The sequence below is a fragment of the Mixophyes fleayi genome, chromosome 9 (genome assembly GCF_038048845.1).
Source record: "Mixophyes fleayi isolate aMixFle1 chromosome 9, aMixFle1.hap1, whole genome shotgun sequence".
NCBI lineage: Eukaryota > Metazoa > Chordata > Amphibia > Anura > Limnodynastidae > Mixophyes > Mixophyes fleayi.
This window is the reverse complement of record NC_134410.1, coordinates 123157422-123176514: the sequence shown is the minus strand read 5'-3', so window position 1 is coordinate 123176514 and position 19093 is coordinate 123157422. Positions and strand designations below refer to the sequence as shown.

The following is a 19093-nucleotide window of genomic DNA, read 5'->3' as shown; positions in this document are numbered from 1 at the left end:
AAGCTTAGAGCACTCATAAGAATAAGTAATCTAACAACGCCTCTCCATCGTTCATAGTTGGTATGACCACCAAGGTAAATCTATCGCCCATTGTGGTCAGATCTACCAGAGACGTGACAAGAAAGTTCTTTGTTACAGTCAGCCAATGGCGCCGTAGATGGGTAAATGGGCGACAAGTAGGATGCTAGAAGGGGTGGGGTACGGAATAATGATGCTTATTATTCCGACAAGACTTACCCCGACGTCTTCACACTGTAGGGCTCCTTCCCGATGAGGCTGCAGGACGACAATGGACAATGTACAACGCTTTGTGAAGTACATTGTCCATGGCCGCATACTTGCATTACCCCCATAACAGCACCAATAAAAGCGTTGCGGTTCCCAGTGACGTCATCAAGTTGCGCCAGCTTCTTCATTCATCGCAATTGCTTGCAGTCGGTGGGCACATCAGTCGTCCTGCAGCCTCGCTGGGAAGGAGCCCTTGGTGTGAAGACATCGGGGTAAGTCTTGTCGGGTAGTCACCATCAATATGCTGACTACCACCGGCTAAAAGGCCCTAGTCCCATAAAGAACTGTATCCCCTCAGGGATCAAGGGGTGAAGGAGCCCTTCTCCTGTTCAAGAGGGCCTGAAGATCAAAGCTGCAAGAACGTCTCGCACCTTTGGTTCGTTGCGTTGCGCCCTCGGAAGCACCCTGCTCACTATACACTTTATTGTTTTTTTTAATATTTCGTAAACTAATATTCATTATTCACATGTTTTAAACATGTAACTATAGGATAGGATGGAGGGGTGATTGGTTCCATGGGTGTAGAGGATGATGGCCGTTACGGTGAAAAATACTGGCGTAGGTCCATAAGTCCGTGTCTAGCATCAGTAAGAGTCTATTTAACTCCAGAAGACCAAGGGCTAGATTTACTAAGCTGCGGGTTTGAAAAAGTGGAGATGTTGCCTATAGCAACCAATCAGATTCTAGCTGTCATTTATTTAGTACCTTCTACAAAATGACAGCTAAAATCTGATTGGTTGCTATAGGCAACATCTCCACTTTTTCAAACCTGCAGCTTAGTAAATCTAGCCCCTAGTGCCTTTAGCCACAACTCTTTATTGCCAATTTTAAGTTCATTATAATTTGGCACTGTCTTTTTTAAAACATTTGCTATGTTAGGAATGCAGGATGTCCCAACATACAATTATTCCATCTATGTCAACAATGAAAACTGTATTTGTTGTTACCCAGCCCAATGTTTTCTTTTAGCTGGGGATAAAGGCGGCATTAAGTGCTATAATTCCTGTTTATCTCCTGGTGTTTGATCGTGTCTTTCCATATATCTTTCCAGCCAATTGTCCTAAGAGCTTTTATTACGCAGCTTAGAACTGACAGTGATTAGAGAGCTTAACCGCGACTTGGGGGGCTTCCAGCGTGCCCAAGACATTACCCCCGACCCCTCCCCATTCCTGGCAAATATTTAGTACATTCCACGTTCAGGTGTGGCCGGGATGCTTTTTGTATTATATATCTAAAAAGGCCTGACCTTTAATAACTGTCAGAGTAAGATGCCTTGGGCTTATGCTGCTGTGTATGTCATCGATATCGCGCCACAGGGTCATAGCACCGTATCAACCGAAGCAACATAGCTTAAGTTTACATTTTTAAGATTAGGTTACTAAGTTTGAAAGACTCTTTTTACCCAATGGAAGAACCACACAGGTGGTTATTTTGGTTTTTCCTGCTGATAAATAGAGGTCATTGATCGCTGCAGTCAATGGGTTTGTAAGTACACACTGCCGACTTCCTGAATGTGTTATGGAGCCTGAACGTTGCAAGTAGCAGCGTATCGTCAGCGTGTAGTGAGATCCTGCTCGCTGTAGCGACTAATCATCTGTAGCTTACTATCCGATCAAGCTGCGCAGACTGCAGCTTGAACTAATCGCACAATAAGCTTCCGTGTGTATCCACCCTTCAGAAGATACAGGTACTATATAGAGATACTCACTGACCCCTGTGAACTGGTTTTGGATCTGGATTAGCTTCGTGTTTTGGCTAATCCTAAAATATGCTAAAATCACATTTTTGCTCTTTTTTTGTTCCTACATTATTAACCTCAATAACACTAATTTCAAGTCATTTGCAGTAAGTTTTGACCATCTCGCAGGTCACAATATTATTTTCATACACTTTTGGACAAATACTGCAGCGACCTGGCTGGATGGTAAGCGACAGAGCAATGACACAAACACACGGCAGTTCCAAGCACATCTAGGACATATTGGCACACAGCAGTGGCGGGAAAGAAAAATGGGGGTCCGCCCTCCCTCCGTGATGTTGGATCTTAAAAAGGAATACAAAAATCGCAAGATCCGACGACGTAACAATGATGTTTTGCCTCGTTTTCAATTCCGAGGGCGCGCGACAGAACCGAGCCGGCTCGGTACTGTGATCCCCTAAGTTCGGGTGTGTTCAGTTCTCGGGGAACAGAGCCTGAGCATCTCTAGTACTATAGTGTTGGATTAATGGAATGGCTGTCCTGTGATTGGCTTTCCCTGTTTTCAGGCAAAATTGTTTGTGTTGCAGTTAGATGCAAAAGCAGATCTGATGTGTACATGTTTGTGCAATTATATCCAACGCACAAACCTCAACTTGCATAATAAAATAAACAGACTGGACTTGAAAATAAAGTTGACTGACGGTGGAATTCCACTTTAAGCACTAATTTGTCAAATCAAATCAAGGTTAGGTGAAAAGGAGCTTGTTCTATATATATTATTTTTAGGTTAAACTAGGTTAAACTAGTGTAGCTCTATGCTTTACACAGATAAACATTGTTTCATGATAATTTAGGGACAGGGGGCACTGCTCCATTGCAGCTTATAGATTGTAAATGATATTTGGAATACTGAAATCAGCCCCACATGATTGGCTGAACCAATATATTCCACAGTGATGTCACTGTTTCCAAGTGAACCGACAGGCTGAGTCCTCCAAAGGGTGATCATTAATTTAAAGAGAAATTTCAGTCAACATTTATATAATAAAGTCAAAATAAATCCCTTACTTTCTTCACCAGGTTATTCTAAATCATTTGCCCTAATATATGTTACAATAATATTTATAAGGCCAGTGACATAAGAATTATACGCCTGTGTGTCACTAATTCGTTCTTAAGTTTCATACACAAACAATGGTTAATTGTTGTCAATGATGGTTTACAAATTATTAGAGGAAATTCCCAGGGCTGTGGCGAGGAGGCTGATCTGTGACAGCTGGTGTCTGGCATCAGGGAAGTCAATATAAATTATAATTACTTAACAAATCATTTTATTTTCCGTCTCTATGAATCAACCTGCAGCGCTCAGGAGCATTTGAAATTTCCAAATCAGGATGTGGACGATGTCTCACCCGAAGGGTACCCCCCCCCCCCTTGCCAGCAGGGCAGCGGGCATCTATTGTTGGTTCAAATAGTCAAATGAAGCTCACCCATATGGTGAAGTTATAAAGTACTAATATGTTAGGTGCATAATAAGTGAATTTGCATGCAAACCATTCCCCACCACCAGCTACAATTGTCATTCCGCTACCATATGTCTCAACTGTTCCACCCACCGCTTAGATTGTAAGCTCATGTGGGCAGTGCCTTCTTTACTGTATTTCACGTCGTTGTATGTTATTTCTATCATGATCCCCTCAATGTACAAAGCTGTGTAATATGTTGGTGCGTTATAAAAGGATAGTCATCGTAATATCAAATATATAAATACACAGGCTTATCTGGAAATCCGTGGGGTGGGGTGGGGGGGGTATTGATTACTGGATCCCTAATGATGGGTTGGATCTCTAGCCCAACTCTCAACTTATGGTCCACAGCGTCTGCATGGATCAGTGAATAAGAGCGACGTAAAAATCAACCCTTCGCGTTTCACCCAGCAGATCTTCATCACTAGGATGTTCTACAGAACCATAATAACCTTTTTATACGTAAAACAGCTCATGCACCAAATGCATACACACATGTGCCAATCATTATCAGGTTCTCTGTTCTGCCTGATCAAATCTCATCAGATTCAGTTTACGGAGATTTGCGTGTTAATTCGGCAGGGAACATGCATTGTAATGTCGTTTTCAATCAAATTGGCCAACTCGGTCTACATGTGTGCAAGCAGCATCATCTATAGGAAATGTCTATAATACACACACACACACAGAGGCAAACTGAGGGGGGGGGGGCTTACTAGTGCCTAGAAACCCCCCTCCAAGCCTGGGGCACTGTGTAATTGAGGTGGCTGGACCCTGGCCCCCACTTCAGACGGCTCTACATGCGGAAACAGTTTTACCCGGGGGCCCCTCCGTTCCTGTAATACGATGCTGAGACAGCAAGTACAGTCTACAAGGGGTGTGACCGTCTGGACCAAGGAGTTTTGGTGGAAACATTTCAGCGTGCGCTTAAGGGGAAGGAGCAGCTCAGTTAAACTTTATCAATCGGAAATAATTCTTTAGGCAGAAAGCTGAGTAAAATCTTATTTTTTTTTTCAGTCTTCTATGTTTCTTTGTATATTTATTTCCTTGGCAACGTTCTACTTAGAGCAATTAACTTAATACTTTGATCACAAGACCAGTATATAAAATACATTAAGAAACGTGGACGAATATAGCCGATTGCAGATTTACTTGGGTCTAGATAGAAGGCTGCTAAAAGATACCTCTAAGAACTATGCCTTCATTCCATACAGAACCTTCACCATTGTTCTTAAATTATATACAGAGACCACACAGAAACAAGCAGAGTTCACCATCATTTTTTTTTATAAAATTGCATTCCATGGGCACTCATTAAAAAACATAACTAAAGTATTCTAATTTAACAACAGTGGTAAGAAATCACTTATGTAACTTGTAGACTCTATAGCCATTCGGATTATTCAGACCTCGCTCTTCGTGAGACCAGATTTAAATGGGTGGGAGGGAGAGAGAGACGAGAGAACCAGAGGACATAAGAAATGTGGCGAGCGAGTCCTCATCTAGTGTCCAACGGGACTTTTTTTAAAATTTTTGGATGATGGTCTATAAAAGTGGATGAAATGCTATTAAAAAATACTTTCCATTATTTAGATGTATTTACAAAAAGTCTTTTCACCCATAAAAAGCAAAAAAGTATTTACTGTCCTTTCTTAAGAAAATGGATGTTCTTATAGTCGTCCCCTTATTGTCTTCAAATTGGATATTTTAATTTTTCTTAATATGGATTGCCGATTTAGTTTATGCATCTTATTAACCGGCTATCTATAGTCTGGACAGCTGGTGTTACCGACCCGAAGCGGTGACGGATATAACGTACTGCTTTGGCCCATCTGATCAGTAACCAATATGGCGGATTACCCGTTTCCACTAACAATAGGCATTTTCTCCCATTGATATATCAACCCCATGGAGTACAAAGGACGATCCTCAAGACTAATTAGGCCAAAACGTCCTCCTCTTTTATAGAATATCCCCAACAGTTTCAAATTGACTTAAAAAACACAGAAGTAGAACTTTTTGGGGCTTTTTCTTTACAATATTTTAATATTGTGCCTACAATTCTCTCTCTGTTCTCTCTATTATTTGGACTGGTGCAGCCTTCTCTAATGGGCAAAATTATCATTTGTCATTTTTTTTTTTAACCTGGAACATCTTATATAATAAAAAGGTTTAGTTTTTTTATGTTCTTGGGGGCAAATTCAATATGGCCGCCATGTACCGCTGGATATCGGCTCCATATCTGGCTGTGCGCATCGCCAGCCAATACGGTAAGGAGATTTGAGTAAAAACATTGAGACAATGGGTCTCTGCACACAGCACCTTGTGCCGAATTGAATAGAATGTTTGTCTCACTAGTTGGAATGTGCCAATCCTGTAATTCCTCGTTAATACATCCTTTGTTCTAGTTAAAGGAAAGTCTATCCATGGAGTTACTAGAGACAGTGTTTGGCATCTAAAACCACTTGGTCTATGAGCGCGAGACTTCAAGGACCTTGGACTTCGACGATCATGTGTACGGATGTAGGAGGTTCACTTTATTTACAACCTGTTTACATCCCGTGATGGAATATTGCTTGTCTTCTATAGTGTAATATTTTAACTGTCCTGCCAGGTTCTCGATGTTGCTATTGTCCGGGTAAAACCCTTCTCGCAGGAGCTCGTCCAAGAAGCAATTGGCAATGTGACTTTTCTCCAACAACGTGAAAGGGACAATTTCAGCAACGTCCCAGATGTTATGGTGCTGTCTCAGGGAAGATTGTACGATGTTGTGAAGTTCCTGTGGAACATTTAGGACATCACTGGAAGCATTCTGCAATATAAATTTGGTAACTTCGTTGCCTCCTACATTACTAATTAAGAGGTGGATGGCATTGAGATATTCGTTGCTTTGCTTTAATTGAAAGTAACCTCTCAACGTGTCCAAAAGTGGTAGAGGCATAAGCTCAATTTCATCATATATGAAGACGGGGATCTTCTCCTCGATCTCTGCCCTAGTGACCATGTCCGATATCATGTCCGCGAGTTCCTTCTTGCAGGTTGTAATGTTACTGTCCTTTGGGCAGTTGTGCATCACGTAATATTGCAGAACAAAATCATTGTCCATGACCGAACGAAAGTGCTTGGCCAATATACGACCCATGTGGCTCTTGCCAACTCCGCTCGGACCATTTAAAGAGATGACCAACGGCTTGTTGTGGCAATGAGTTGCCAAGTAGTCCTTCAAGAGGTCCATTATTTTATCAATGGCGATCTTCTGCCCAAATACTTCCCTCTGCATGGTTTTCTCAAGTCCATCCAGTTCATATTTTAGGACATTGTCATCCAAATTCTCAATAGCGTTCAGGATTTGAAAACAAACGATTCCAATAAAGAGTATGAGGCACCGCTTGGCCTTGCTCTTATGTTCAATCGGCAAATATTTTTTACCGTTCCCCGGATACAGTACCGGCCTGGACTTCCTGCGCTTTTTCTTGCGTTTTAAGGTACTAAAGTTAACCCTCTCCAACGTCGGAGTATCAAAATTAAAATATTTAGGCGATTCAAAGCTTGTGGAACTAAAGAATGACTTGTCGGTAGAGAGTTGTCGACGGAGTAGACATGATTTGGAGTTGTCCAATGTTCGTCGACCAGACAGGTCCAACTGCAGGCGGCTTGTCTTCAGCGTTCGGATCTTCCTGCGTAATCTGATGGCAGCGCGAAGCGGGGAGACCAATGACAGCTTGTGTTGGGAGGCTGGAGCCTCTGGGATGGGTTCCATCGCTTCCATTACTTAAGTTTGACGATGGTTTCCAGTTTGCCAAAAATCGAGGGGCAAGTTGTCCTGTTATAAGGAAAGGAAGAGACAATCAGTATCCGAACAGTATGACAACCGCACACTATTACAAAAGTATTATTCTTAAAGCCATCAAACTCATGACCCCAGCACTGGGAGGCAGTAGTGCCAACTAGTCACCGTGATGCCCGATGCACTAGCCGGCAAAAGAAAAAAAAAGAAAATAAATGGTCCAAGTGTAGGGTGCACGCTAGATTTATCAAAGCTTCCAAAAAGGAAGTGTGGCGGTTTTGCCTATACCAAGCAACCAATCAGATTCTAGCCATCATCTTCTAGAATGTACATAATAAATGATAGCTGGAATCTGATTGGTTGCTATGGGCAACACCTTGGGGTATATTTACTAGACGGCGGGTTTGAAAAAGTGGAGATTTTCCCTATAGCAACCAATCATATTCTAGTTATCACTTATTTAGTGCATTCTACAAAATGAAAGTTAGAATCTGATTGGTTGCTATAGGCAACATCTCCACTTCTTCAAACCTGCAGTTTAGTAAATCTAGCCCCTTGACTTTTACTTTTTAGAATGTTTGATAGGTCTACCCGCCCCCCTTCCCCAACCCTTCCTTACTTGCACACAATTGCAAATACGTGTGTAAGAGATCCACAACCTTCAAGGTGCTTCCGCTGATAGGAATGTGGTAACTATAATCAAATGAGAGTACCAACGTTGGTTCACATATATCCCTTTATTAATGCGACTTGTAACTTGGAGTCATGTGTGGCTATAGCAACGACTGTATATATTTGCATTGCTCTCATTTAGCCCTCATTTGACATGGTCACAAACAATCTGTTGTGCTGTAGTTTGGGCTATTTGCATATTATGACAGTTAAATTATGTTACAGCTTCTCTAGTAACTGTGGATTAAAACAAAGAGGCTTCAGAAGCCTAAATCCTGGTGTGAAGGGGGATTATATACACCTCTAATCCCACCCCCCTGCCCTGTCTCCGATATCCCCCACTTGTATACTACTGTGGATAACACAATGCACAGAGAAAGTCTTCTAGTCCAACACAAAGGAGCATTGAAAATTCAAGTTATTGTCTGTCTTGTATGTGACAGCAAACGTTCTTTAGAAACAGGAAGTGTTGAGCCTGTCAAGATTCCATTCATGACAAGTGGAGATTATATAGTGGTAAATAAATGTTATTATCTCGCAGTAGCAGCCGTCAGCGTTTATAAAGAGAAGTGAAGACACATCCTCTACTTAGCGCTTACACAATTCCACGACACCAGTTCCTATTTTACGTCTCTGGTTAGATGGTGGTGTCCTTACTGCGAGAGTTAGACGGTTCCCCACCAATAACAGAACGCAGGTTACAGACGTTTTATTGGTGAATCTACATATTAAAGACCGCAGGGGTGTCTAGGCACCCAATCACAAATTCACAGCTCCAGATCATTGTTATTATTGATCTTTTCCCATTCTTATTATTTTTGATTGCTTTTTAATGACATATTTAAACAGCTGTTATGCTAGAAAAATAAAAAAAAGGAAAGTTGCCAATCCTTCTGTTATAAGTTCTCTTACATAACTCCATTGCTTTATGCCAGAAGTAAACGTGTACAGACAAGGCACAGATACTGCAGCGGTGCGGTCGAGAGAACCCGGCTACTGGATCAATATCTATTTATCCGTCATGATTGGGGCCTGTTAGCGCGGTCAGACGGTTACCCTGCAGACAGGTCTGTGGAGGACATTGTTCATCCACAGCTACCAACATGCATGATAAGGATTTCGTTACTTTTGATTAGGTAATTACCAGGTATGGCGATCGATCCCACAATACTGAGCCAATTGCCCGATTTCCGGTGCAATATCATAGGGAAAAGATGAATATTTATTTATTTGTATATGGCAAAGGGGAACATATACATTCAGACGGGAGGTGGGATTAGCAGATGATAATGTATAGATAAGGGGAACGGGAAACTATTTGTATAGAAAAAGAGAGCGCTCTTCTTTGGCAAATGCAGCGCGATCAGATGCCTCCACCCAGGGCCATCTTAACATCATTATGGGCCCCCGGGCAAAGCAGTGCACCGGGGCCCCTAGATATAGATGTATAGAGATACAGATATAGATATATAGAGATAGAGATAGATAGATGTACTTGTTCAGTGACCATTGTAGGTTTTTTTTGCAGGTTTTTTTCTTTTGCAGGATTATTTATTCTCATTAAGAACTGTGCCTATGGGGCCCCCTTGCCCGTGGGGCCCCTGGGCAGCTGCCCATCATGCCCAATGGAAAAGATGGCCCTGCCTCCACCCACCCAAACTGTGGACTATTGCGCTGTACGCCATGTTCCATCTGTATTGTTAACCCTGCTCCCTTAACTAACTGGGAGCGCGGAGTGGTTAAGTAAAAATGGCGCGTCAAGTGACAGACGCATAAATCGCGCTGCTTGTCTAAAAAACGCGCGCCGTGGGAAGGTCGCCGTTACCAAAGTTTTAATACGCTTTCTGCTCACTTCTGAGAACTATAATCCACAGTCACAATGAGATTTTTCAGCATGCTAGATTTTTCTATTGAATAGATATTAAATCAGAAATCACGCACAGCTGTTTGGGAGTTTGGCAGATTAATAGAAATTACGTAGCAAGAAAAGAATGTGAAGTGTTAGCGAGATGTCTGTACTCTCTGACGCAACTGACCCCGATCAGAAGTATTTATGGTGGTAAAGGCGACCTTCCTAAAAAGTGGTCGGTGAAAAATTCTTTGTTTGCTGCTTGTAGACGACGTTGGACTTAATTTAATGCAAAATGTGTTTACAACAAACAAAAACGGGGTGCTGGATACTTATTTGGGAAAAGGAGGGGGCTGAATTTTTTTTTAATTATTATTTTAACTGTAATTTTACACCAGGCCTTCAAGACGCGCAAATTATATGCCTAAGAGCCGTACCCGGGAGTGCGGCCAAGTCTAACCAGGCTGCTTCCCAGGAGGCTACCTTTACATTTGAACGCCCCCACTTTACTGCCGTTGCGCTGGTCCATCGCCGTTCTGCCGCTACCGACAGGGGCGTAGGAACAAAAATTTTCATGTGGGGGAGGCAAAAAGCCAAGGATAGGGCTTGGCGCCCCCTTTCCCCCTTTTTTCGCGTTTGGTAGCTCGTTTTTCGACAGCTGTAACAGTGACTGTAGATATACAAACACTCCCAATCCTATGTTCATTTTTGTCAGTATTTCAGGGGTTGGCCAACCCCAGTTTCATTATCTTACTATAAAAATGTATTTACACATTGTTAAATATTATTATTATTAATATTAACAACCAATTAGTACAATACCTGTTACATAGATAAATCCAATTGTTCATCTTAAACATTTACATTTTTCATAGTCATTAACCTACTTTTTATTCAGATTTCATCATAATCTCATTTGATTGGGAGTATTTTTAAATCTATAGTCACTACCTCACTTGTTATAGTATGTGCTATGAATTTAAATGACTATATCTCATGTTTGTTACGCACGAAACTCAGGGTACAAGTGAATAGTTGTTGATCATCAATACGGGTTGTTTATTAAATGTTTATGAACGGAACACTTAGGGCTAGATTTACTATACCGCGGGTTTGAAAAAGTGGAGATGTTGCCTATAGCAACCAATCAGATTCTAGTTATTTTGTAGAATGCAGTAAATAAATGACAGCTAGAATCTGATTGGTTGCTATAGGCAACATCTCCACTTTTCCAAACCCACAGTTTAGTAGATCTAGCCCTTAGAGTTTTTTTAAAATAAGTAAACCAATCAATCTGTATGAAATCTGTACTAAGGTAATCTATAGTAAAGAACATTTGGTAGTTACACTAAGACAATCTATCATTTACAATAGTGTCACACGTTTAGAACGGATACCATGGACTTCAGAAAGTAGCATGAAGGCTTTTGTGTAGAAGTTCATGGGGGCAAAATACAGTCTTTAGCCATCCAACAGAAATCACGAGGGGGCATAGGTGGGGCACAAGTGCAGATTACTCAAAACATAAATCCAGACACATTTTACTGTCCATGTGTAGGGCGGAAAAGCAGAATTTTGCAACCCGGACTTTGATTGGCAGAGGGACGAAAGGTGTAGGAACCGCCCGTGTTACTGGCTACAGACCTAAATTTGTCTTAATTTCCAACTGGGGGTGGGGGGGGTTTAAGATACTGAAGATAATATACGAATAATTTGAATAAGGAACCAGCAGACCTTCTGGTGTGGTTGTGTGTGTGTGTGTGTTTTAGGGAATTTAGACTGTAAGCTCCAATGGGGCAGGGACTGATGTGAGTGAGTTCTCTGTACAGCGCTGCGGAATTAGTGGCGTTATATAAATAAATGATGATGATGATGTTGAGAAGACCAGCAGATCCATCACACAGATGGTGACCTATCCTTTGCAATCCTCACTGTTATTCTGTTAGTTTTCCAGGTCATTGACCCAACTTCCCACAAATATTGCAGCTCGTTAAATTCCATCAGGGTCACCTATGAAAATGCAAAACACGAACCTCCTGCATGTATCCAGTGAGTGTCCGTGCACTGAGGGAATTCTTCAATCAACACGCCCGTACAATGGAGGGGGCGGGGCTGGCCGGGGGTAGGGGCGGAGAAATGGCAGACTAAAAAAAAAAAAAGGGAGAGGCTCCTGGGACAATAGAGAGGACTATATTCAAATTGCTATGAGTGTTACAGACATATTACTGTAATATGTGCAGATTAACGCGATACCACTACTGTGGGCACAACAATGCAATATATATATATATATATATATATATATATATATATATATATATATATATATATATATATATATATATATATATATATATATATCCCAAAAAGTTCCAAACCTGGCAACACAGCAAAGGAGAAGTATTTACATAATTTGCAAATAGTTAAAAATCAACTACAAAAGTTGAACATTTCTGAAAATTGGTGCACAGAATAAAGGTGGTGTTGTCAATAGCAACCAATCAGGAACATTTAACCGTTATCTTATAAGTTCCATTTACCTGATTGACTACCGGTCCTGAAAATGCCGCTTGGTTACTGCAGCCGACTCTTCATCTCTGAAAGAAGAAAGCAGGATTGTGTTACTTCAGTGTTACACGGACTGCTGTACAGAACACTTGTGGGTTAATGGTTAGCACACTCCAGCCAGAGATTTCAGCTCAGTAATGTGGAGAGCAGACAGCACTCTCACAGTGACTCATCTTATAGCCTATATCATCTGTCTGTACTAAATATTTGTGTAAAGCTGTATACTTCATGTAATGTTATTGCAGAGGAATAAGTGACAAACGGATTTCTCCGCTGGGATGCGGAAGTCTTTGCGGGAACTAGTGAATGCATTTGTTTGTAGAGAAAAACTTGTTTCCTATCAAGTTCCCCAAAGTTCTATATTTCCTGAAGATACAGTATGGGCTAAAGGTATATGGAAGCGGTTCTACGGGTCAATGGCGCAACTTCCATAGCAACAGGGGGTGGAGCAACTACAAGACCCGCCTCCCCAGTCAAAACCTCATGGGAGTATATTTATCAAGCGTTCGTTATTTTAAAACGGCACTTTTATTAAAGACAAAAGCCCATGTCCTTTGCCTTTAATAAAATTGCCGTTTAAAAAAAAAAAATTACGTCAAACCTCCGAGAATCAGCCAATTTTATTATAACCGCCTCTTGATAAATATACCCCCATTTGTCTATGTGTTGAGTTCACCCTAAAGCAATACACGGTGGCACATGTAAAAATTTTGCAATGGGGCTCACAAATACCTAGCTACGCTCCCTGGTGCGGTTAACTTTGTAGAAAAGGGGGTGTTGTCCATGGCAACCAGTAAACATTTACTTTCATCTTGTAAACGGTACTAGAAAAATGAAACTTAGAGGGAAATTACGGTAAAAAAATCTCCACTCATTATTCCTTGCACCTCTATGGGGTACGAGGACAAATAAGTGGATAGTTTACAGAAATCTCCGCAACGAAACATCTCACGAACGTTCCAGAGACACTTCTCGGATAACTGAATCCCCCCTTAAGAGTCTGTACAAGTTGGTCTTGTAATTGCGGAGCGATTTCACATCCATTCGTGGCAAAGTCAGCCGATCCTGTCTAAACACCAGTTAAAATAATGATCAATGTTTAAAGCACCCCAACTGTGCAGATCAATAATTTATTACAGTGTTCTATCGATCATTACTTTCTACAGCGTTCAAGCTGCGGACTTGATCCAGACAACGCAGCGTTTGCCACAGGAGGATGCAAAAGACCTTAAAGTGGACCGAAACCCAGAATAAAAAAAACAACACATTTTTTACACTACATAAAGAAGCTTCTTCTATTCTCACATTGGACAAGGATAGACTTACAGTTTAGTCAACTTTATCTCCCCTGTAATTAACATCCTGTTCTCTATTATATGCATCCTAAACTTTTGTTTTACAGGCGCATCTAGTCCTATCTCTATCAACGCTTCGTTGTACGGTCTCCCTTCCTTCATCATCATTTATTTATATAGCGCCACTAATTCCGCAGCGCTGTACAGAGAACTCACTCACATCAGTCCCTGCCCCATTGGAGTTTACAGTCTAAATTACCTAACACACACAGACTAGGATCAATTTTATAGCAGCCAATTAACCTACCAGTATGTTTTTGGATTGTGGGAGGAATCCAGAGCAAATCCACGCAAACAATGGAAGAACATACAAACTCCACACAGATAAGGCCATGGTCGGGAATTGAACTCATGACCCCAGTGCTGTGAGGCAGAAGTGCTAACCACTGAGTACCAAATGTCCTTGTGATTTACCTTGCAATCGTACAAATCAACTATAATAATAAAATAGAAATGAATTATTATTATTTTATTAATAGGGACCAGTGATCCATTTTAAAGCCCCCTCTCAGAAACATTCTATCCCATGCAGTCCTAGATGAATAGAATACAACTGAAACGGAGGGAAACAATGTTAGTTTGGATGGCACAAACTTGCAAAAGGTCTCTCTCTACAACTCAAAGGTAAAAAGTGCTTAGTGGCCTATGATTCAGACATACAGCAATGTCAGTCTGGGGGGTGCGGGATGGGGAAGGGGGGGGGGGGGGGGGGGGGGTCAGCCGGTTGCATAAGTATAGAAAGAGAACACAGAAGTAAGTTTCATGTGAACTGTGCAGAAGGGTGATAATAGGGTAGTTAAGAGTGTCTTTGCCTGAAAAGGTGAGCTTTCAGGAAATTCTAAAAAAAAAAACCTTCTCTCCACAAGAATATGACGTTGGCAACTGCATGGCACAGAATCTATTAAACTTGATCTAAACAATTAAATGGACATGTTATAGCAAACATGTATATATACCACTGCACATAGCAAAATACATTTTATAAAGCAAAGAGGAGTGCAAGTGCATTACCAAAAATGTAACATTATAAATAAATATTTATCTAAGGTGCAGTTTAGTGAAATAAAAAACATTTATTGCAACATAAAAGGGGATACTTAGCACGTGCTATAATAAAAATATATATGGAAAAAAATGTAAATATTTAATGCACAGTCTGGTAAAAGAAATATCGTGCACTTTAGATACCACAAACCCTATTTATCTACAGTAGTTTCCTCTGACTTCATAAAGTAGCTATTAGATACAGCGTCCTGTCCCCCCCACCCCAGGGTACTTAAGGGCAGCAGAGTTGGGGCAATAGAGGCTGCTCTCAATCAGTCAGCCCCAATCTCCATGGGACCATGACACGTTTGCAGATCCTGAAGCCCCCAGTGAGATCAGCAGGTCGGTGTCACGGTTTTTGCTGATTGCACTTTGCTAAAGAGAAAATGAGATTCTGCAAATTGTACTTACATTCATCCCACCATCGTGGCTGGTCGTATCCAGCTCTATCCCACATGGCTTCAATGCAGGAGCTGAGAGAGATGATGGGAGGGTGAAGGGGGATGGGGTGAGGAACGCGTTAAGGGGCTGGGGAGAGCTAGGGGTGCAGGGTCTGCCCAATGCACTCAGACAGCAGGAGCAGCAGGTAAAAGCTATGGTACTGTGAATATATTGTTTAGTAACAGGACCTCTGAAATCCGGAATGGTAGCAGCTCTATCCCCGTTCTAGCAGAGTTATAATGTTGCAATTATAGGTTAATATAATTGTCTGTAAGATTACCTTCCCACGCACAGGACCGCTACACAGGCTCCCACTGCTGCAGCTCCAACGCAGCGCGTCTCCTACACTGGATCTGCGCTGCAGGCTGGAGGGGAAATTGGCCAATGGGCGGGGACACGTCAAACATTTCTCACAAGAGAAGTTAGTTCTTCTATTCCAGAAACTATTATATTTCCAACTCAGCCTAAATACCTGAGCGAGACGCGCAGCTGGGTGCGCATTGGAGACTTGTGCTCTTGTAGGCATCTCTCTAGTGAATAAACTCCTAATACCAGGTCAGACAGCAGCAGTATCAGTTGTAAAACTAGCCCCAGAATAGACACTATATTAAAATTCTAAAATATATTTAGCCACTCGTTGGATAAAAAAGAGAGCACTCCTGGAGTGCCATGTTTTTTTTTCAAGAGTAATAATTATAAATAATATAAAAAAAACCCACACACTTTAAAAATGTTCATGTGACAGGATGGAACGCCTATGCCACCCTGTTTATTGTTGCTGAGAACCGGCTGGGCTTGCTTTGCACCGTTCCCTTTCATTATCCCAAATGCGCCCTCTAACCGCAGTAGGAGGGGCTTAAAAAGGCTGCCACCACTGCACTCCTTACCGGCATCCATTACCGGGTTCCTTCTGGGTAACTGTCGCTGCTAGGGTACCCCCTCGCTGGTACATATGGGCTGCTACCCCTGATCGCTTACTATGGAGCAGGGTTGCTGTGGATGGATTCTCCCCTGGCCTATCACACTGAGCTGCTGGGTAGCAGGCAGAGCGGTGGGTACCGGGAAGCTGGGTCCAAACCTCAGACAGCCGGAAACGGATTCGATTTTGAGTCTAATCTGTAGGTCACAGGATTTTAAGCATGGAAGATATTTTCAAGCAGGTCTTTGAAGCAAGTGATGTTTATTTGCAGTCACACTGATTGGAGGAACCAGTGATCAGGTCAGATGGAACAAGAATGATGATACATTTCAGCGTACAAGGCCTCTCTTTTATATAGTTTGGACATGGCTGCACAGGGTAAGCCAGCCCCCTGAGGTCTGTGTTATTTTTAGTATCGGTACCATATATGTTTCTCAAACATGGATTTACATGCAATGCAAAGCTAACAATATTTACACTACTCTGTTATATGCTAAAACTTGATGCTTGTATTATCTGAGATGCAGCCACGCCAGACAGCCAGGCAGCGGGCCCCTGCTGGGTATACAGGCTAAACAGGTGTTTGTCACTTCACATAAAGACTTACTTAGCATTTCCCTCTATCAGCAAACAGACTTTCTCTACTGAAGTTACAAAACCAAGTAATGACATTTCCATACAAAACACATCCCAATGTAACACGATCGGTGTATTTCAAATTATACATTGGTGCCTGCAGCTCTGATTGAAATACATTTCTACAATAAATTATTTCTACATGATCCAGCCACAAATAAGTTACTTATAAGTGATCCAGTCACAGTTCACGTTGTGAACCAATAGTGGACTTCCTGCAAATCACTTTAAATGTTCTTATTTTCTGTGGAAACAATATCCAAGGCCAGATTAAGGTTTGTGTTAGTTGCCCACACAACTTAGGCTGGATACAAACTACAGGTTTTTCTACCGATTATCGGGCAAATCACGCGATATACGACCGTTTGGCCCAATATGGCATCAGTGTGTACTCTATAACGATGAACGATTATCGTTCCAAAGCTCATCGTATCGTTCATTTGATTTTAAAACCAGACTAAAAATCTCGCTCAACGATGGAACGATGTCGTTCCCATCCTGCAGGGTGTCTGCACTCAGGACCGGCAGTGTCCATAGATCTCTATGCAGTGTGTCTGCACTCAGGACCGGCAGTGTCCATAGATCTCTATGCAGTGTGTCTGCACTCAGGACCGGCAGTGTCCATAGATCTCTATGCAGTGTGTCTGCACTCAGCACCGGCAGTGTCCATAGATCTCTATGCAGTGTGTCTGCACTCAGGACCGGCAGTGTCCATAGATCTCTATGCAGTGTGTCTGCACTCAGGACCGGCAGTGTCCATAGATCTCTATGCAGTGTGTCTGCACTCAGGACCGGCAGTGTCCATAGATCTCTATGCAGTGTGTCTGCACTCAGGACCGGCAGTGTCCATAGATCTCTATGCAGTGTGTCTGCACTCAGGACCGGCAGTGTCCATAGATCTCTATGCAGTGTGTCTGCACTCAGGACCGGCAGTGTCCATAGATCTCTATGCAGTGTGTCTGCACTCAGGACCGGCAGTGTCCATAGATCTCTATGCAGTGTGTCTGCACTCAGGACCGGCAGTGTCCATAGATCTCTATGCAGTGTGTCTGCACTCAGCACCGGCAGTGTCCATAGATCTCTATGCAGTGTGTCTGCACTCAGGACCGGCAGTGTCCATAGATCTCTATGCAGTGTGTCTGCACTCAGGACCGGCAGTGTCCATAGATCTCTATGCAGTGTGTCTGCACTCAGGACCGGCAGTGTCCATAGATCTCTATGCAGTGTGTCTGCACTCAGGACCGGCAGTGTCCATAGATCTCTATGCAGTGTGTCTGCACTCAGGACCGGCAGTGTCCATAGATCTCTATGCAGTGTGTCTGCACTCAGGACCGGCAGTGTCCATAGATCTCTATGCAGTGTGTCTGCACTCAGGACCGGCAGTGTCCATAGATCTCTATGCAGTGTGTCTGCACTCAGGACCGGCAGTGTCCATAGATCTCTATGCAGTGTGTCTGCACTCAGCACCGGCAGTGTCCATAGATCTCTATGCAGTGTGTCTGCACTCAGCACCGGCAGTGTCCATAGATCTCTATGCAGTGTGTCTGCACTCAGGACCGGCAGTGTCCATAGAAGTTTCCCTTTACAATGCAGCGCCGCTTTAAATTTAATCGCCGAAGACGCTGAACTCGCGGGTGTTGAAGAACCCGCATGTTAATACATTTACCCCAGGATCTTTTCAGCCGATGGTTATGACAGATGAAGATCACAGATCTGACGGTAAATCTTACAAAACGTGTATAGTGTGTACACAGGAATCGGCTGCTGATCGGAACTTTTTTTTTTTTTTCAGTCATTGGTAACATCTTTAAGGATATCTATCGCATTGGGAGAAGTTTTATATACTGTGTACCCAGCTTTAGTTTGCATTCCCTTATATATGCTCACAAAGCATATATAAGACATACGCCTGCTTTTCAGTTCTTGGATTTGCACTGTAAAAATTTGCACCTGGTTTTGTGGATTTCAGATTCTATTATGTCACCTTTTCTTTTTATGTTTTTGTTACATTGGTCGAGGTGCGTCTAGGAATGCACTTTTCTTGCAAACGTGCGTCTGCAAGGTGCAGAATAAATCGGTTGAAGGTGTAGGACAAGACCTGATGTCCGCCAGCTAAGAAATTGCGGTGAAATCAGGCCCTTGCTGCGGGGGAAAATGTGGCGTCGTCCAGCAAAACAAAAAGCTCCGTAAAAGCGATTTCTTCACCCTTTAATCTCATTGAAATCTTTTACATGTGTGTGGACATGTAGGTGCACTTAACAAGCAGTGTCTCCAATCCACCCAACTGCTTCCATTGTAGGCTGCTACTT

At 42.3% G+C, this 19093-nt stretch overlaps 1 protein-coding gene across 2 annotated transcripts; it reads right to left on the bottom strand.

Annotated features, from left to right (window-relative positions):
- Positions 1-4788: 4788 nt before the first annotated feature.
- Positions 4789-15612, bottom strand: TOR4A (torsin family 4 member A). Of its 2 annotated transcripts, none has more exons than XM_075185473.1 (3): positions 15510-15612; positions 12362-12418; positions 4789-7336 (listed from the first exon to the last, which is right to left on the bottom strand). In XM_075185473.1, the coding sequence occupies exon 3, from the start codon at positions 7280-7282 to the stop codon at positions 6023-6025; it is 1260 nt and encodes a 419-aa protein (XP_075041574.1). In that variant the 5' UTR covers positions 7283-7336; positions 12362-12418; positions 15510-15612; the 3' UTR covers positions 4789-6022. The 2 variants fall into 2 exon arrangements, with proteins under 2 accessions (XP_075041574.1, XP_075041575.1); XM_075185474.1 differs by lacking the exon at positions 15510-15612 and adding an exon at positions 15200-15439.
- Between the last annotated feature and the right edge of the window lie 3481 nt (positions 15613-19093).

Excerpts from the sequence above, each read along its gene's own strand:
- TOR4A (XM_075185473.1), bottom strand. The coding sequence starts at position 7,282 with ATGGAAGCGATGGAACCCATCCCAGAGGCTCCAGCCTCCCAACACAAG.